The sequence below is a fragment of the Borostomias antarcticus genome (assembly GCF_949987555.1).
Source record: "Borostomias antarcticus genome assembly, chromosome: 18".
Classification (NCBI taxonomy): domain Eukaryota; kingdom Metazoa; phylum Chordata; class Actinopteri; order Stomiiformes; family Stomiidae; genus Borostomias; species Borostomias antarcticus.
In genome coordinates, this window is record NC_140251.1 from 19,086,673 (window position 1) to 19,107,914 (window position 21,242).

General features: G+C 49.0%; 1 protein-coding gene across 1 annotated transcript in view; it reads left to right on the forward strand.

The window, feature by feature from the left end:
• Positions 1-4,518, forward strand: part of uri1 (URI1 prefoldin like chaperone) — a 25,534-nt gene extending 21,016 nt beyond the window's left edge. Inside the window, exon 9 of the mRNA XM_084452826.1 lies at positions 3,775-4,518. Coding sequence (XP_084308952.1) covers positions 3,775-3,960 — 186 coding nt within the window. The 3' untranslated portion in view covers positions 3,961-4,518. The remainder of the gene's footprint in view (positions 1-3,774) is intronic.
• Positions 4,519-21,242: the final 16,724 nt, after the last annotated feature.

Below are 21,242 nucleotides of genomic sequence, written 5' to 3' on the forward strand. Positions count from 1 at the left end.
AGAGCATTGCAGCGGGGATGGCTGCTTCCACTCCTGGGCCACCCAGGGAGTGGACAGTCGTCCGCAAGAAATGGCAGGACTTCACCAGGCAGGCCAAAAGCCGGGGGGCGGCAGTGCGCCGAGAGGCAGAGCACCGTGCCTTCCCTCACCCCGGAGGAGGAGAAGGCCCTATCGATCATCGGCCCCACAGCCTTCCAAGGCATCACTGGTGGCCTTGATTTGGAGTCTGGAGAGGGCCCCTCCAACATCCAGCCCTCAGCTGAGTCACCCCAAGCCTCCCAGCCCTCAGCTGAGTCACCCCAAGCCTCCCAGCCCTCAGCTGAATCACCCCAAGCCTCCCAGCCCTCAGCTGAATCACCCCAAGCCTCCCAGCCCTCAGCTGAATCACCCCAAGCCTCCCAACCCTCAGCTGAGTCACCCCAAGCCTCCCAGCCCTCGGCTGAGTCACCCCAAGCCTCCCAGCCCTCGGCTGAGTCACCCCAATCCTCCCAGCCCTCAGCTGAATCACCCCAAGCCTCCCAGTCCTCTGGAGAGGAGACCCCAGCGTGGTCAGACCGCTCCACCCCGTCAACGTGCTCTCACCCCCCATGACACCCCCCCACCTCCCCCACCCCCGTGAGAGGCAGCTGAACACCACGGATGCGAGCGAGGAGCTCCTGGAGGTGGGGAGGCAGAGGCTGGGTGTGCAGCGTGAGAGGCTGGAGGCAGCAGGCCCTAGCACAGTTGTGTGGCCCTCCATATCAGTGCCCATCATTCTGCCAACTCCAGGTAGGCTAAGTGTATATTTTGTATACTCTGTCTATTCCCACACTGCACGCATTCCATTCAATGTCGCTAATTTAATTTCCCTCCCAGATGATGCAGATGCTTGAGACACACTGCACACACTCACCACACACACTACACACACTTACCACACACACTGCACACACTCACCACACACTACATACACTCACCACACACACTACACACACTCACCACACACACTACATACACACCACACACTGCACACACTCACCACACACACTACACACACTCACCACACACACTACATACACTCACCACACACACTACACACACTTACCACACACACTACACACACTCACCACACACACTACATACACTCACCACACACACTACATACACACCACACACTGCACACACTCACCACACACACTACACACACTCACCACACACACTACATACACTCACCACACACACTACACACACTCACCACACACACTACATACACACCACACACTGCACACACTCACCACACACACGACACACACTCACCACACACACTACATACACTCACCACACACACTACACACACTCACCACACACACTACATACACACCACACACTGCACACACTCACCACACACACGACACACACTCACCACACACACTACATACACTCACCACACACACTACATACACTCACCACACACACTGCACACACTCACCACACACACTACATACACTTGCCACACACACTACACACACTCACCACACACACTACACACACTCACCACACACACTGCACACACTCACCACACACACTGCACACACTCACCACACACTGCACACACTCACCACACACACTACATACACTTACCACACACACTACATACACTCACCACACACACTACATACACTTACCACACACACTACATACACTTACCACACACACTACATACACTCACCACACACACTACACACACTCACCACACACACTACATACACTCACCACACACACTACATACACTCACCACACACACTACAACACTTACCACACACACTGCACACACTCACCACACACACTACATACACTCACCACACACTGCCCACCCACCACACTACACTGCGCACACACACTACATACACTCACCACACCACTCATCCTTCCTACGTGTTCCTACCTTGTCGTGGTGGGAAGGCTTGTGTGCCTCCATGACCATGAAGGCTATATTGGTGGGGGGTCACCCCCCAGCAGGTTCAACCATGCCGGGCAGGTTCAGGTAGAGGCCAGACGAAAAGCAACAACTGGCCCTCCAGGTTGGGGGTTGGGCATGGGTCTAACAACCCCACCCCGGAAAAAGACCGCCTGCTACAGGACAAAAGTCTGAAGAACAAACCTGCCCATGTTAAACGTTCCCTTTATCCTGTATATTTGTCGTTTCTTGCCACATTACAACAGTAGAGGTTTTGAAGAAGGCACACAATATAACAAACAGCATTTGTAAGATCACTAAATACTGTGAATCTGTTAGCAAAGTACACTATAAGGACAACAGTATTGGGCCACCTACACATTACACCTACAGGAACCTTCATGACATCCCATTCTAAATGAATAGGCATCATATGGAGTTGGTCCCCCCTGTGCAGCTAGAACAGCCTCCACTGTTCTGGGAAGGCTTTCTACAATATTCTGGAGCGTGTGAGGATATTTGGCTATTCATCTAGATGGCCTCATTGGATTAATCAATTCGCCAGGATATCTGTTGGTAGGCTATCTGACATTATATAAAGACAGCCAGACAAGCCATGTCATCAAATTATCCCTTTACATAAGAAAATGTTGTTGTTCACAAAGTGGATTATATTAGGCTATGGATGGTCCCTATATGTTGTTTGGCTCAATTACATTTTTAAAAACAACATTCCCATGATGTGTTATGTAGGCTACAAAACATTATTTTCATCATTCAATTTCATTGAATTTTGTGTACACTAATGATGTAATTTGCGCAGGTAGGGTATGTGCGCTTTATTGCAACTCTCCTTTTTAAAAGTATAATTTTGCTCTGATAGTGCGAAAACTATAACAGGATGAACGGAGCGCATCGCCAAGGGACAGCTTACGATGGGTTCACACCGCCCTTCGTAACGTATCCCTTGACTAAGAAGGCTCTGGGAAACAGCGCCACCTAGAGGAGGACCTAACCACGTATCTTATGATGAAAGGGATGTCTGGGGCCCCCTGCTGGAACTGCTGCCTCCGCGACCCGACCCCGGATAAGCGGATGAAGATGGATGGATGGATAATAATAATAATAATAACAATAATAATAATACACTTTATTTGTATAGCACCTTATACAAATAAATGAAGCCAAAGTGCTTTACAACAGAGAATGTTCATGCACAGAGTGCTTCACATAAAAATAGACAATAATAAAAAAATTAAAAAAAAAGCAGGAAGATAAGATGGACGATAAAACACAATAAAAGATAAGGATAAGAATCCAGTAAAATAGTGTTATAATTTAATAAAATAAAATATTGTACTGGAGAGAGAGAGTGTACATTAAAAAAGAAAGAAAAGTGCAGTAGCCGAAAGGAGCTAGTTTAAAGCTAAAGTGAAGAGGTACGTTTTTAGCTTTCTTTTAAAACTATTTAACGAGCTGGCTTCCCTGATATCTAGGTATTGTGTTCCATGGCTTTGGGCCTTCTGAGATGTGGCTCAACAATCAACACGCTGTACTGTAAAGAACACAACTCGGACTAAGAACATACAGTACACGCTCCTAAAACCAGCACAGATCATCTGGACAGGAGCAGAATAAAATAAAACAGGATACTACTGTGTGTTATTTCTCAGTTCTCGGATCATTTAAATGAACTACAGGTTGGTGCTGCTCTGTGGCCTCTATAGCCCATGAATGACTCTCTGCTTTTCTGTGAACGCCGGTCAATAACATGTATAGCAATGATTCCTCCACCTGACAGCCGTTGTTGTTGTTGGTTTGTTGTTGTGTTTCTGCAGGCCTTCTCAGGCACCGTGGTGGAGAAGGACCCTCTTCCCTCCTCCTCTGTTCCCCACCTGGCGCTCGCCCCCCCAGCCCTGCCCACCATCCCGGAGAGGAGGCTGGAGGAGGTGGCCCCCGAGGCCCCTCAGGAGACCCTCAAACAGGTGTCCAAGTTCAAGGCTGCCCGGTTGCAGCAGAAGTAGCCCAGCGGAGAGCCAGTCTCCAGGATCAACACCGGGCTCCGTTTTTAACCTCTTTTTCTACTCTGTGAAACACCGTGAGCCGGACAAACCACCTCCTCGTCTCTGCCACAACTCTCTTCTTCTCATTTCCTGTAGTTCTCTGGTTTCTGCTAGACTATACTGTGATTAAGTGATGTTTAGAAAGCGACCTATCGCCCTTTGGCTCGACCATCTCTTCTACCTGCGTTGTACGGAACATCAGCTGCTTACTGTGTACCAGGCTTAGAGGGTAGTGCAGTAGCACTGTAATGTCACTGTATTGCTTCATATCCTTATGTATTCAAGAGGTAGTTTAGTTTATCCCACCTTCAGACAGGAAGCCCCTTCTCCCCTGTCAACACTGCCGAGGCGTTTGTGTGGTTCATGGTGGTGAATCTCGTATCAGTTTTTTGGTATTCTCTGTGACCAAGCCAGCAGCTAGCGCTGTTCTGTTGATCCCTCATATCGCCCGCTTCGCTGAGATGATTCTTCGCTCCGTTGAAATACTTGCCTTTATTATTCTCTTCCTTTGATTGTGATACAGGGTCAGGTGGTTACCGACCATGGTTACTATAGAAAATAAACAAGTTTTTCCACTATTGCCTCTCATCATCTTTAGTCATTAACAGGGTTGGCTTGGCTGAGACGCTGCACAACATGGTCTGGACTGTACGACAGGGCTCGAGTGAAAAGACCTTCCATTCCTCTAGAGAAGGTTTAATTAAAGTTGCACCTCTTAAGTTGAAAGCCTCTCCCCGTCTGCTGTGCTTAGGGGTGTGGGTGCAGCACTCCGATAAAGAGCTTTACTGTGGTCCTGAGTTCATCCTTGTCATCTGGATTATCGTCCTATATGAACATCCAGGTAGCATGAGATTAGCAACATATTAGCCCGCACGTTAAACGGGAGAGCATTGCTCAAGACACTCCAATCACTTTAAGAGAGCTTTAGCTTTGAAGGTATATATTAGGTCTCTACACTTAACATTTCAAAGAGGTCAGATTAGAATAATAAGGTAATATCCCTGAACACAACCGTGAGATGGCCCTAGCAGGTATTCAACAGGAACCAGGAGTGGTGAGATGGAGAATCTACAAGGAGACGGACTGGTATTGTGGACCAGACAGGTGTCCAGATGACCTGAGGACTGTACCTCACACCGCTGAACATCAGGCTGCTGCTGTGGTTCAGTACACAGCTCCTTTTACACCTGACGTAGACCATGAACCTCCTGAAGGGAGAATCTTATACCCCACACCCATTGACCCCAAAACCTGCCAACACCCACTAACATCTGGGTTTTATCGTCAGAGAATCCCCCAGATAACCAGCCCAAATATCGTACCTCGGCTTTGTCGTCATGCAAATCTATGGCTATCTTACATTTGTCCAAATGTGTTCTTACCGGTTACTACCGTGAGGTCTTTGCACAGCAACCCACATTTTAACACCGGCATCACCAGCCTTGGGGGTACATATAAAACATTTGTGCGAGTGTGTTTAATCTCGGTGCTCTGAATACAAACTCTTAACTGTACCAGAGAGTAATCCATGGTTAAGGTCAAGTAGATGACAGCAAGGGATACGTATTACAAGCATCCAATTAAATTCTGGGTACAGAAACCTCAGAGTGCCCTTAGCACTTGTTAACTACAAAAACAGCTGAATCACAAGTCGGAGGTATCCTCACTTGTCCCATCGCCTGGGAGCGCTCGCAGGATTAGAAAGCCTGCATTATTCATTTCAGACGGTCAGAGGGGGCATCATGCTCATTAGAGATATCCTGAGAAGATGTCAAAGTTGTTGAAGAGCAGGGCTCGTGTGGAAGCGCCATCCACATTTGAGTGTGTGAATGTGTGTGTGAGGTCTCAAGGTCCCCTATTATACTCCTTTTCCCTCTAGGTGTTCTTCAGACGAGCCCTCCGGCGTTTCCTGTCATCCTGACCCTCTGTGCGTCTGACCAGCTCTCCAAAGCCTTCAGCCCCTGCGTCTTTCTTAAGTACAGTCAGGTCGATAAATATTGACACCATTTTTATCATTTTGACACCACCGCAACAGATTTGAAATGAAACATGTGCTTTAAGTGCAGACTTTCAGCTTTAATTTTAGGGTATTTAGATCCAAATTGGGTGAACTGTGTAGGAATTAGAACAAATGTTATATGTGGTACCCCACATATATCACATATATTAGTCATTTAGCAGACGCTTTTATCCAAAGTGACTAACAATTGCATTAAACGTAGGAAAAGCCAATGTACTACTACTTTCCAGAACTCACAAGTGCATCTCCTTTCTAAAACAAGTGACTAAGCATAATCTAGTGCTGAATAGTAAATGGACTGCACTTATACAGAGCTTTTCCACCTTAGCGGCACTCAAAGCGCTTTACAATGGCCTCTCATTCTCCCACACACACCAATGGCGGTAGCTGCCATGCAAGGTGCTAACCTGCTCATTGGGAGCAATTTGGGATTAGGTGTCTTGCTCAAGGACACTTCGACATGTGGACAGTCGGAGCTGGGATTCGAACCACTGACCCTTCGATCATTGAACGACCCGCTCTACCAACTGAGCTACAGCCGCCCCCTGAAGGCAAAGTGCAAGAATAGCAATCTAAAATACAATGTGTGCTTAAGAGGGTGGATCGTTGTAGTACTTCTTGAAGAGATTAGTTTTGAGCCTGTGACGAAAGATGGTCAGCGACTCTGCTGTCCTGATGTCAGTGGGCAGTTCATTCCATCACTGCGGGGCCAGGACAGAGAAGAGCCGTGACCGTGTCGATCGACCGCAGGGGCCTCGCAGTGACGGGGCAACCAGTCCTCCCGAGGTAGCAGAGCGTAGCGGTCGGGAGGGGGTGTGGGGTTTGACCATGGCCTGGAGGTAGGAGGGGGCTGTTCCTTTCATTGCCCCGTAGGCTAGTGCCAGCGTTTTAAACTGTATGTGAGCCGCTACCAGGAGCCAGTGTAGAGAACGGAGAAGGGAAGTTGTGTGGGAGAACTTTGGGTGGTTGAACACCAGGCGAGCAGCAGCTTTCTGGACAAGTTCCATGGATTTAATGTAAAAGTAATTGGACAAACTAACATAATCATAAATCTAATTGATACTTCTAATCCTTTGCAGTCAATGACAGCCTGAAGTCTGGAGCTCATAGATGTCACCAGACGCAGGGTTTTGTCCCTGGTGATGCTCTGCCAGGCCTCTACTGCAACTGTCTTCACTTCCTGCTTGATCTTTTGGCGGTTTCCCTTCAGTTGTGTCTCATGCAAGTGAAATGCATGCTCAGTTGGATTCAGGTCAGGTGAAGATCAGACTTGGCCATTGCAGAACATTTAACTTATTTGCCTTGAAAAACTCTTTGGTTGCTTCTGCAGTATACTTCGGGTCATTGTCCATCTGAACCGTGAAGTGCCGTCCAGTGAGTTCTGAAGCATTTGGCTGAATATGAGCAGATAATATTGCCTGAAACGCTTCAGAATTCATCTTTCTGCTTTTGTCAGCATTCACATCATCAATAAATCCAAGGGAACCAGTTCCATTGGCAGCCATACACGCCCACGCCAACACTACCACCATCATGCTTCACTGATAAGGGGGTACTGTATGATTTGGATCATGAGCAGTTCCTTCCCTTCTCCATACTCTTCTCTTCACATCATTCTGGTTCAAGTTGATCTTTGTCTCATGTCCATATGATGTTGTTCTAGAACAGTACAGGCTTTTTATTATGGCTTTCTTCACTGATAGTGACAGCTCTTTTAAATGCAAATGAGCTGCTTCTCCCCACCGTGCCTCCAGAAGTTCAAATGCAGCTAAGACGTTTCTGAATGGTTAGTAAAAATTAAAATGATGAGGGGCGGTAATTAAGGAGTCATGGGGTGCATTCAAATTCAGTGAACGTTTGCAAACTATTTTATACACTTTTTTTTCAGTTAGCTCTGTGTTCGCCGCGAACGTTTGCAAACATAAACGAACTGAGAAGGTAGTTTGCAGTGAACAAAAATGGACGCTGGACTGAGAGAAATTTGAATTAAATGATTGGATGAATGCATTGAATAACGGAGGGCCTTTTACTGCTTACTAACGTTGAATTAGGTTGTAGCAGCGGGACTACATCCAAAATATATCAGGGGCCAAATCTGAATGGCTTGTTGAATCACGTCTTCTTAATTTGGTTTCCCACAAAAAACTGTCTGTGACCTCCTTTGTGTATTAGTTGGCACATCAGAAACCCAAATGTAGGCTACAGAAGCCCTGAATGAGGTCGTTTTTCCAGAATTCAGGACCTTTAATGGTAGGCCTAGCTGGATGTTTCAAAATGTTTCAATCACCGTTTAGTTAAATATGCCATTTGGAAAGATTCCTAACCGTTCCATTGGGCTATGATCCAGATTCCGTTTAGTCACTAGCAGATATTGCATCAAATATTGTATTTCACAGTGCATCTGTCAGTGGAACATATTTGTCCATTGTGCTCAACGGTTCTGTAGTGTTCATCTGGGAGGCAGAACGTGTTCGTAGGTTACTCCTCCTTATGCGCGCACTTTACGCACAGAGCCCAGCGTAGGCCTACACTACATGTCACTAGCCAGATGGGGGAGATGTATAGCTTCAGGATATACCCAAGTTCTCTCGAGTCATTTTTTAAAACATCTCTTCTCACTGCTCTAACAATGAAACGGCATCGTTGTTCGCAGGAGGAGTACGCGCTCCTGATAGAGGACAACATGACGGCATGTAGGAGTCCGCCTGTACGTCACTATTAGCGCAGCTCTCCAGGAGAGGAGAGTGATTCAGCCCATCACAGCTCACTCAACTCTGCTGTCACTCCACGTCCAATCCGCTCCGGAGTCCAGAGGTAAGACGTTGATACAGGTGAAGATTAATCGATGATGATCTATTTGATACTGATACGAATTTTGCCAGTGAAAAGTAAAAAGCAAGTCCTGTTGCTGAGGATGATAACGAGCTGTTCTTCAGACTGGGCGCTGTGAAACTGGTGTAAGATATTAATACTTAATAAACGGTACCTTATCTGCAGAAAGTAAGTTACTCGAAGATGCACGGGTTAGAATTTGAAATCAATTGTAAATGGAGTAGTCTTTTGCAGCGGTGTCCATCAGTCTATTTAGTGCATGCTGACTGAGATGCAGAATCGCTTGCAGATTTGATCTCGACTATCTCTGTGTTATGAAAATGATTAAATGTGACACGGCTAGCATTACTGTTAATACCTGAATAATAGCGGTGTTGCAACAAACTAAGGCAACACATTCCCCATAGCAAGACTAATGTCTGTATCATGCTAAAATATTGTAGTATGTCCACAGTTGATTGTAGCCGAAGGGGTGTGTGTGTGTGTGTGTGTGTGTGTGTCTGTGTGTGTGTGTGTGTGTGTGTGTGCGTGCGTGCGTGCGTATTTGTGTGTGTGTGGTTGTTTGTTTGTTGTTTGTGAGCCTGTATGTGTGTGTGGTTGTTTGTTTGTGAGCTGTGTGTGTGTTTGTGAGCTGTGTGTGTATGAATATGTTTGTGTGTGTGCGTGCGTGCGTATTTGTGTGTGTGTGTGGTTGTTTGTTTGTTGTTTGTGAGCCTGTATGTGTGTGTGGTTGTTTGTTTGTTGTTTGTGAGCCTGTATGTGTGTGTGCTTGTTTGTTTGTGAGCTGTGTTTGTGAGCTGTGTGTGTATGAATATGTTTGTGTGTGTGTGTGTGCGTGCGTGCGTGTGCACGTGTGTAAATCTGTGTGTGTGCATCTGTGTGCTTGCATGTGTGTCAGCTGTCAATAACATCATATCTGCCAGGCACCCAGTGCACAACCTGTATTCAAACAAGGATATCAGCGTGTGCCATAACCATCTCTTCCTGGCCACCCTCACCTGGCAGGAGAGGCCCCCCCACCCCCTCTCCAAACGCTCTCCTCTGAAGCGATGATGCCCCATCTGTCATATGTGAGCGGAGAGACGGAGCGTTGCTCCTCGCGCCAGCCCGTCTCTCCTGCTCCTCTCTCCCCCGCTCCTCTCTCCTCCGCTGGGGCGCGGGGAACAGGAGCAGGTGGGTGGCAGCCAGCGCGATCAATCAACATGAAATATTCACCCTCCAGATCTGCACACCATTTACCCGCGCCGGCGCCCTCTACCCCTCCGAGTCAGACGGGGGAAGTGCAGCTGCAGGGATGAGGCGGTGTCACAGGGGGGATGAGGGCTCGGCTAGGGATGAGACACAGGGCACGGCTTTCTGAGGGCCCAAGTGAAGTTATGCTGACAGGAGACTTATGTTACCATATCTACTAGTGTGCCATCGTTATCCAGAGACAACCGATGTGAGTCTCGGAACTGAGCTGAGTCAGAGAGAAGCCTGTGGCAGAATTGGTTTGAGTGTGTGTGTGTGTGTGTGTGTGTGTGTGTGTGTGTGTGTGTGTGTGTGCGTGTGTGTAGAGCATCATCTCACAGGAGAGTCAAAGTGTTTACGGTAGAAAACTACTGAGGTCACTGCCAACTCCCGACCCCCTGACGCTTTCTCTTGTTTGAACACAGAGCACATGATTTGAATATCTAATCCGTGTTCAATGTCTAAGCTGTTTCCATCGTCTTAAACCACGTTGAAAATGAAGGTGGCAAACATGGTGAGTGGTGTGAGGGGGTCCACAATCCCTCGATATCACGATCTCAAAGCTGATGGGGAAACGACCATCCAATCCATCCTGAACAGGTACAGCATAGCGAAAGCTTCGTTTGGTAAATGACTCAGGATTACTAAGTTACCACCCATATTTCTTTACACAAGTGCAAGAGGGGCTATCGCCTTAAGGCTTTGAACTATGAGGCAACAGAGTGAAAAGCACAGCTCGCTTATAGGAGAACAGCAAACAGTGAATAATTAATAAGCCTGTTCCCAATTCTACGAAAACAAAAGCTGATTGTAGGAACTCTGGCACTGTGCTCATTTAACTAGAAAAGAACCAACTCTTGCCAACAAATGATGTGTAGTGAGTTCAGAAGATCTCTTCTTTCTAAGAATACCAAGTCATAGTTCTACACGTTTGCCAAATATGAAGAGGTGTTGTACGGTCTGATAATAAGTGTTGTGCGTTTGGCTTCCTCTGTAGATGCATGTTTACCGCTGAGTGGAATTAGACTTCAGCAGCATTGTCTCACCTGCTAGCTCCCAGGCAGGGAGGCTGTGGGGTGGAGGAGGGGGTTCCCATGGAGCCAGCTATTTGGACAGGCCTGCTCCTGGCTGTCAGCTCCCATTAGGGGAAGAGGTATCATATCAGCAGCGCAGCTGAGTGCAGATGGCAGAGAAGAGATGGCTCCCCGATTTAAACAATGATTAATGAACAGAGATGGAAAACAAATTACACTGGACTATTGGAGGCAGGGAATTGTTTTTATGAAAATGTTAATTGTGTCTGCGAGGCGGATAGTGGGGGGGGGGGGGATGTATAGTGGGGTGGGGGTGTGTGTGTGTGGGGGGGTGATAGCATCAGAACCAGGGAGGGGTAGGCCTACTGATTTGAAGTCTAAACCACAATCTTTCACCGTCTGTCTCTTTGTCTCTGTCTCTCACTATCTCTCCCTGTCTCTCTTTCCATCTCTCTTTCCATCTCTCTCTCTCTCTCTTAGCAGAACACACTGTGCCCCATACCTGGGCTCTAGGCCCTCTGGTGTGTTGTAAACAGAAGGGTGTGTGTTCCATAATGGGCCCCATGCTGTCTCGTCTTCCCATCTCTGCTCCAGTTAGCTCTATCTCTCCAATAAGGGGCGTCTCTGACTGACGGAGGAGAAGACGCCCGCTCCAGCGCTAGCGTTAATTATGGCGGGGTGCAGCTGCAGTACTTAGGCAGATGATGATAATTATTTAGCTTCTTTTTTTTTTTCTCGGTGGTGGCAGAGTTGATTATTTAAGAGCATCATACAGTCATCAGAGTAATCAGCAGAGAGTGATTAGCGGAGATCCGTGGAGCTAACAGCTGCCAGGCCAGGACTGGTGTCTCCACAGCCACACACACCAGCACAGAGAGACCTCAGGCCAGGCTAATCACTTCCCCTTGTACTCACACTCCACATGTACTATGGGTGTAATTCTCCACGACTCGGCCAAGGACAAGTCCACACGGAGGGTAAAGGTCATTAAGGTCAAGACGTGGCATCTCACTGCACTGCATTCGATTGAACGCCACGGTTCATCAAACGTTAAATACCGTTTATCGCTTCTGAAATATGCTGTATTTTGAGTGAACTACACCTTTAAATAAGGCCCCTCTGCTCATTTCAGTGCAGTTGAAGGGAAGGGAACCTTGAAAGAGACAACATGGCTGTGCTCTGCTCAGCCGGTCTGCTCCTCAGGATGGTGTGTATCTTGATACTGTAGCAGAGTCACGTCAAAACTTCCCTAAAAAGTTCCCTAATGTCTGCGTTCCTATTGGCCGGCTGGCGCTGTCAAGTGGGTGGTGTGACCGGAGAGCCGTGTCTCGGTGCACCGACCTCACGCTGTAATGTTTGCTGCACTGAGGGCTAATTCTCTTAGCCCAGATGCTGCCTGAGTACACACACACACACACACACACACACACACACACACACACACGGGCACACACTAAACACACACACACTAAGCACACACTAAGCTCAAAATGGATCTTATTGGGTTGATGAGCTCAATCAGGGAACTGATGAAAAGATGTTTTTTTCCCCCTGTAATTACAGTGTGTAAACTACTTAGCCAGGATTGCAAAGGAAGTCATTTTCTAATTATGCCCCTGCCCCGTTGTCTAATGGTGGATGCTCTGTTGTTTCTAGAGGGGAGCGAGTCCTTATGCTCCGTCTGCGTGGTGTTGTATAGGGGAGGAAGAGACCATCAGAATGGCAAGATGGCCGCCAAATGAGAGTTCATTGAATTACACAGGACGGTTAATGTAGCTGGGATTGCACCCTTTGTTGGGAATCTCTGTCTCTGTCATAGTTTAATGGGATAAGTGGCGTTACCCAACTCCTGCTGGGATTCTGAGAGGACTCTCGCCGTGCTGCTCGCGTTCTAGAAGACCGACTACAATCACACGCTTGTCACTCCTGACCTAGGTCATATCTGACCCGGAATACACTTACAGTATCTTAATGATGTCAATTAGATTCTAAGGGTGGCCTGTACCACAGAATAAGACACATGCTTAAATAATGATGTAAGTACCCTGTTGGGTCTTATCGTGTTGTGATATAGACCATTGTCCATGTTAGAGTTGTTTGTGCTTAATCAAGTAGAAAGCTCCGACCACCCCCCCCTTCCTCTCCCTGTCTCACCACATCATACCCCAGAGCTGTGTGTGTGTGTGTGTGTGTGTGTGTGTGTGTGTGTGAGTGTGTGTGAGTGCGCATGTTCAGGATGAACAGGTGGCCTGTGCAAACAAGAGCAACTGTTTACACATTAGTGATTTAATATCAGTCTGTGTGTGTGTGTGTGTGTGGGTGGGTGCGCGTGCTTGCGCATACAAGTGTGTGCCTACTTGTATTTGTGTGTGTGTGTGTGTGTGTGTGTGTACTGTACGTGTACATGTGCATGCGTACATGTATGATTGCGAGTGAGCGTGTGCGTTTGTGCGTCACCCACAGCGGGCCAGCAGAAGTAACACATCACAGACCTTCATACGAGCGACGCGTACGGATCACTGTCATTGGACACGTCTCTCTTCCAGCCAATTACATTCCCTTGACTCGATGACATCACCCAGAAGGCAGCTAATTCAGATTGCAGTTATAAAAAGAGTGGCAAAGATTTACGGCACCAACAAAAAAACATGTGTATGTCTTTATGAGCCTGTGCTCTACTACTGGGGGAGCGGCTCGTTTCTCAGTGCTGTGTGTGCTCTTTCTGGGTTCTGTAGTTCTACTGTAATGGATGGACCGGGCTGGAACATTCTGTCACAGTCAGGACTTTTTAGGGCCTACAGAGAAGCTCCTATAGGACTGCATTACTCCAGCTGTCAGATGAGGTGTGCGTGAGTGTGTGTGTGTGTGTGTGTGTGTGTGTGTGTGTGTGTGTGTGCGCTGTCCAGGCCTTGTCCAGGTGTGTTATCACTGACCTCTTCATCCCCAACATGGCACCCGTCAGCTGGACTGACAGACGGTAGCTGACCTGGGTTCATACTGTAACAGTACATGTAGGTCCGTGTACATGATTATTGTGATACGTAGATAATGACAGTTATTATTCATCGGATTGTTTACAGTACATTCGTAATTCCAAGCCGAGTTCATTGAGAGGATTTGAGATGCTCTTTTGTTCTGTTGTGTTCTCACAGCAGGCAGAGTTAGGAGGGCTTACCTACAGAAGGCTGTTTTCTCTCCTCTCTCATGGAAAGAACACTCTTATTTATTTACTGGGTCAGGTCAGACTACCTGTAGGATGTGGGCTGAAGCTGCTCTTTGCCGTGTATTAAAAGCATCTGCAGCCTCAGCAAACACAAGCGCTATTCTTTAGAACAGAGGAGATGCAGCGTGGCTGTAGAAAGATGCACTCGCCCTACCCAGTCTCCCAGCTCCGAACGAACGGTCAGGAAACTCATATCGGTTAGAGGAACACGGTTGGGAGACATCTTGTAACACACCGTGGTCACATTATGTGGAGTTGGAGTGTCACAGTACAGCGCTTAATGATAGTCTCTCTCTCTCTCTCTCTCTCTCTCTCTCTCCCTCTCTCTCTCTCTCTCCCTCTCTCTCTCTCTCTCTCTCTCCTCTCTCCCTCTCTCTCTCTCTCCCCTCTCTCTCTCTCTCCCTCTCTCTCTCTCTCTCTCTCTCCCTCTCTCTCTCTCTCCCCTCTCTCTCTCTCTCTCTCTCCCCTCTCTCTCTCTCCCTCTCTCTCTCTCTCTCCCGCCCCCCCCCCTCTCTCTCTCTCTCTCTTTCGTTCTCAATATCTCAGTTTCCCCTGATAGAAGTTAATTCACTCTGACAGCTTGGTGTGCTGCTCTCTTACCCGCTGACTCCCTCCCCCCCCCCCCTCTGTCTTTCACCTTATCTAGCATCTCATGTTTTGTTCTGTAGCACCTGATCACAGATGAAAACCACCTAATCATGCCCAGATAATCAGTACAACGCTGGTGAAGTGGATCAGTCTCCCGTCACATATGGTTAGCTTCATGAATATCCCTTTGTATAACAGATCACAACGTTGTAAACCCCTGAAAATCTATCCCCAGATGTTCCTTGTGATAGCGCAGCCCAGCTCTGTTTCGTGGTTAGCATCATGTCCATTGTAAGATTTAATTTCCTTGTGAAAAGGTTATGACCACAGACACACAGTTAGAGTTTCCCATAGGAGGAATGACAGAGTCCAGACTATGTGCACATGTGCAGCCAGACTTTTTTTTTTTTTTTTACCTCCGCCCCAGCGGCAGCGCAGAGTGAGAGGTAATGTTTTCGGTGGCATGTGTGTTTGTCTTTTAGCAGGATTATGAACCCATTCAATTTTGGAGCAGATCCACGGGCAGCCCAAACATGGCCGGCCGTTCACCTCCATTCATTTTTTGAACCAGGATTATACAAAAACTACCTGACCGATTTTCATTAAAGTCGCACTGAAATGAAAAAAGCATTCTGTCCCATTTTGGTTCAGATAATTAGTCATAGTGTTCACCTATTCAACGATGTATGCCAAACAAATTACAAAATTCTACTTTCGTTGTAATCTTATATCAAAGTATATAATTTCTTACTTCCTGGAAAACGGTAGGTCACGTGCAATTATGACACCAGGTACCTTAGATTTTAGGCCAATAATCCCACTACATCCACTCGTCAATCAACGCTATCCTTCTATCGAATCTGTCTAAAGTTCTTAAAACCCGTCCACTTGTCAATGTTCCAATCAAATTCCTCTAAACGCATGTCCCACCCTGATAGCTTGTTTGCGTCGGAAATACGTCAAACTACGGAAGTTAGATGATCTCAAACGTCCATTTCAGTGTGACTTTAAACTCGGTGGAGGGGTGTAGCATGCACCAACTTACATCCTCTTAAATTTTGGAGTGGATCTGAATCACAGGTCGGGTCCACGGGCCACCAACACTGCCGGACTGCCCATTCACTTCCATTCATTTTTTGGACTATGATTACGCAAAAACTATCAAACCTACTACTCCAACCAGTGTTATGAAACTCGGTGGAGACGTGAATCATGGGCCACCTTAGACCCATTCAATTTTGGAACCGATTCGAATCATGAGCCGGATCCACAAATGAAAACAAAACCTAGAACGAAGCCTGTGTTGGGGTATAACCACCCTGTGTGAGGATGCTAGAGACTCGGGGTTTGGACTGGGGTGTGCGGGGGGGGGGGGCGGAGTGCACCGCACTGCCCCCCGCTGGCTGTGACCCGAGTGACCCAAATACAGCCACCCATTCACCTCCAGTCATTTTTACCTCCGCCCAAGCACAGTCCGGACAGCCATTCACCTCCATTCGTTTTTTTGGACCAGGATTACACAAAAACTACCAGACTGCTTTTCATGAAACTCGGTGGAGGGGTGTAGCACGGGCCAGTTTAGAACCCATTAAATTTTGGCACAGAGCCACGAAATGCATTCAGGGACGGAGGTCTGTGCTCTCTGAGCACCATTTCTAATTTATTTCTGATTTTATCCCATTTTCAAGTTGGCAGCCAATCACATCCGACCTATTGTCCAGCGACCCAACTCTCTCAAACCTGTGGCCGTGACTCCAACACCAGACCGCGTCGCTGTGAAGCGGCAGATCCGGCAGATGGTGGCCCAATAAGCCACTCCCCTGTCGAATCCGGCCATGACCAGGGCGCTGACCCCAGTTCCCGGTGGGCGGCTGGTTGAATTTGTGTAACTGGGCCTCTCAAGTTGTCCAGTTGTCGGTTGGTCCAGCAAGTAGGCCTCTCTTCTCAGCGAGTGGTCAGCTATTGCAGTCAGAGGTCCTCTTCATTCACAGCAGAACCGTAGTCAAAGTGGCCTATCCCTCAAACCAAACGCATGTATAATTCATGGGTTTCGATGAATCAACTAATTCCTCATGCAAAACCCATCTACTATATCGTTAGGCTACTTTAATATTTTCAATCTTGGTTCCCTGGCCTCTGCCGTCAGCTGTGACCTCCCCTGCTGAAGCACACTGTCTGTCTGGGACTAGGTTCTGACACGGATAGGGAGAGGAGTTATGTTAAACTCCTTGAATCACAGGGATATGCTTATTTTAACTGTTTTGCACTCCTGTTGACAATGGATTATGAATGTGGATGATGATTTCTGTGTAATGTGATTCTCTATCAACCAGTAGAAGTGAAGATGTTCCTTCCCACACTAGGCTACTCTTGATTGAACTCTTAGACAGTGAAGAAAACACTGATGCAACATATTTGAGGTGTGATGTTTATGCTGCCTGCAAGTATTGTAAGGAAGTCTGAAATGAGATGAAGAGTCAGATCTCCACCACACCTTGTTGAAAAGGCGATATGCCTGTATAGAGAGGAAGACTTTGAGGTTACATCTTATCGTTTTCTTTTGCAGCCTCCAACAATAACGTGAAACCACAGTAAAGACAGGAAGCCAGACACACTCCAGTATGTGTTGTGCTCTCCGGTGACCTATTTGAGCTACGGTGGCACCTTGCTGACTGATTATTAAAGCAGCATTTACGACAGCGTACTGTACGTGTGGTCTGATACGTAGATGTAGACTGGGACCTCCCCTCCAGCCCGCGACACGGATACCTGTCCTACATAGCGTACAGTACAGTCTGCTTCTTCTGATACCTGTCCTACATTCCGTACAGTACAGTCTGCTTCTTCTGATACCTGTCCTACATAGCGTACAGTACAGTCTGCTTCTTCTGATACCTGTCCTACATTCCGTACAGTACAGTCTGCTTCTTCTGATACCTGTCCTACATACAGTACAGTCTGCTTCTTCTGCAACTCTGAGGTTTGTGTAAAAGTAGAACTCTTAAGATGAACATCTCTCTCTCTCTCTCTCTCTCTCTCTCTCTCTCGATATCTAGGTTGGAACTCTACATTTTGTGTCCAGGTGTACCTCCGGCTGATCTTGAATCCAATTCCGTCTCCGTCTCAGCGGACGATTCAACAGTCAGCTCTCTACTCTCTCCCTCCCTCTGTGGGTCATCCATCCATCGCTGACCACCGAGCTGCACCGGTCACCAAACCCCCGGCAGTCACTCCATTGCACCCAACCAGCCAATCAGGACCCAGATGGCACTGCTAGCCAATCAGCTCCTGGACCCCAGGGTTTTGAGTGGGGTGAACGGGAGGATGGACCTGCAGCCCTTCCTGGGGGCGCAGAACCACGCGGGCCTCGTAGCGCAGGTGGCCGCCACCGAGGAAGACACCCGCAGGAACAGGAAGTACCCGTGCCCACTGTGCGGCAAGCGTTTCCGCTTCAACAGCATCCTGTCGCTGCACATGCGCACGCACACCGGCGAGAAGCCCTTCAAGTGTCCGTACTGCGACCACCGGGCCGCGCAGAAGGGCAACCTGAAGATCCACCTGCGCACGCACAAGCAGGGCATCCTGGGTAAAGGCCGGGGTCGGATCAGAGAAGAGAACCGGTTGCTTCACGAGCTGGAGGAGAGGGCCATACTGAGGGACCGGCAGATCCGAGGGGGTCCGTCCCAACCGCCCCGCGTCCCCCTCCCCCAGACCGAGCTCCCCCGGCCCCCCCTGGCCCCCTCGGACCCCCGCCTGTCGCTCTCCCCCTCCCCTAACAAGACCCCCGCCCCGGAGGAGCCCACCCCCCAGACCCCCTCCTCCTCCTCCTCCTCCTCAGGCTTCCGCTGCTCCTTCTGCAAGGGAAAGTTCCGGAAGCAGCAGGAGCTGGAGCGCCACATCCGCATCCTCCACAAGCCCTACAAGTGCACCCTGTGTGACTACGCCGCATCCCAGGAGGACCAGCTCATCAACCACGTGGAGACCGCCCACATCGCGGCCGAGTCGGCCCCAACCGGGGGGAAGCCGGCGCCGGGGGCGGGGCGGGCGGCGAGGCCCGGGGGGGACTTCCCCTGCGAGGTGTGCGGTCAGACCTTCAGCCAGGCCTGGTTCCTCAAGGGCCACATGAGGAAGCACAAGGACTCGTTCGAGCACCTCTGCCAGATCTGCGGACGGCGCTTCAAGGAGCCGTGGTTCCTCAAGAACCACATGAAGGTCCACCTCAACAAGCTGGCCGCCAAGAGCTCCAAGCCCCCGGGCGCCGCGCCCGAGCCGGACGTAGCCGTCGGCGTTAGCAGCGTAGCCCCGGACCCCCACGCTAACCTGTACTCCCAGTACATCTCCGGCCTCCACAGCAGGCTCCTCTCGTCCGGGAGGGCCGGCCAGCCCGACTACCACCACGTCCTCTCCTCCGTCGGGGTGGAGCTGAAGGTGAAGGAGATGCTGGGGAGGATGCTGGCCCAGGGACAGGCCCTGGGGGAGGGCGAGAGCGGCAGGAAGCCGGCCCTGGTGGACAGGGAGGGTCGGAGGATGCTGACCCAGGGACCGGACCCCCTGCTGGGACTGGGCGTCCTGCTTCGCCCCCTGAGCTCCAGCAGTATGGAGTATCTCCAGGCTGCGTCCAGCGACAGAGACCCCCTCAGTAGCAGCGCCGGTACCAGTTACCCCCGCTGGCAGGTACTGGCCCCGGGGCCGGCTCTAGAGCAGGTCTACACACCTCATGACCAGAGGCATCACTACCGGGCCGAGAGGCGCGTGCGTGCGGGCGGGCGGAGAGCGTGTGATAATGAGAGGCGCGTGTGTGTCAACGATCCAGAAACCGACCCTACAGATGACCCCGGTACCACGGGGCCGAGCCACGCCCTACCACAGGGCCAGGCCGGGATAAGCTCCTCCCACACGGGCACTCCCCAGGAGGACCTGCCCCCGGCCACCTCCCCAACCCCAGGTAACACACACACACACATACACACACACACACACACACACACACACACACACAATACAGTCATGATTCTAACACTCTGTTTAGAGCATACAGTACATATGTATAGACATATTTAACCTCTATGGTTTACAGTCTTGTGAATAGAATAGAATAGAATAGAATAGAATAGAATAGAATAGAATAGAATAGAATAGAATAGATCAGCTCAGAAAAGAGCAGAGCAGAGTCGAACGTCATTTTCAACTCTGAGACGGGAACCGCCTTTGGATTCGCCTCACATATTTATTTAGGTGTCAAGCTCGGGGTTTGGCAGCCCATAATAGCCTCGCTACCAAATATAATTTAGAGACGGCCAGGCCTTTCTCTTCTTATTATCTTTAATGGCGTCACTCGGAACGGTAGAGAGTTAATTATCCTCCCCCTCCACCCTGTATCAGTCTCATCGTTCCCGGTGCCTACGGGACACGGGATGGTAATGCCTGCCATCTGGTGTTTTTAATGATATGATACATGCCACCCAGCGATTTTGATGATTTGATATACCACCTGGTAGTTCTAGTGATAGTCCTCAGTTCCACCTGGTGATGGAGATGATTTGACTTGCCGCTGGGTGAGTGAACGCCTGTCTGTTCATCACGCCGTCATCTGTCAACTGACACGGTCTCGTCCTAATTGGTTCTCTGTGGCTGTTGTGGCGAAGCTATAGCGCTGGGATTCAGAAACCCGAGTGAGAGATTCACGACGACGTTCCAGCTCCGCCTGGCGTGAACGTGTTCTTGGTCTAAACACACACCGGAGATGTGGTCTCCTACCGGAGTCGGTGGCGTTTTAGGGATTTGAACCGCCGTCCTCCTGAGAAAAGGCAGTGGAGCAGAGATAACAGGATCAGATAACTGGATTACATGTTTTGTTTCCATATTGTGTTCATATGCTGGTATCGACATGTCTACTTGCAAATACCAGTGTTTTAATAGAAAATCGTCTTCTGGCTCGTCTGGGAACATCAGCCAGCTTCAGTGCATCTTCTTTCCATTCCCTGCATGTCCATAAACCATCCTGCTCCCCTACTACAGTGTATTCATGAGAGCTGGCTTAGCAGTGTGCTTCCTGGATGCCACACTTCGGATCAGACTCTAATTTCAGTCAATACTGAGCATGGAAACTAATTCATTCGAAAGGTCAGACGTCAGTGCTTCAGTCAGTGATGGATCCAGTAGCTCCTCCTCTCCTCTCCTCTCCTCTCCTCTCCTCTCCTCTCCTCTCCTCTCCTCTCCTCTCCTCTCCTCTCCTCTCCTCTCCTCTCCTCTCCTCTCCTCTCTTCTTTTCTCTTCTCTCCTCTCCTCTCCTCTCCTCTCTCCCCTGCTCTCCTCT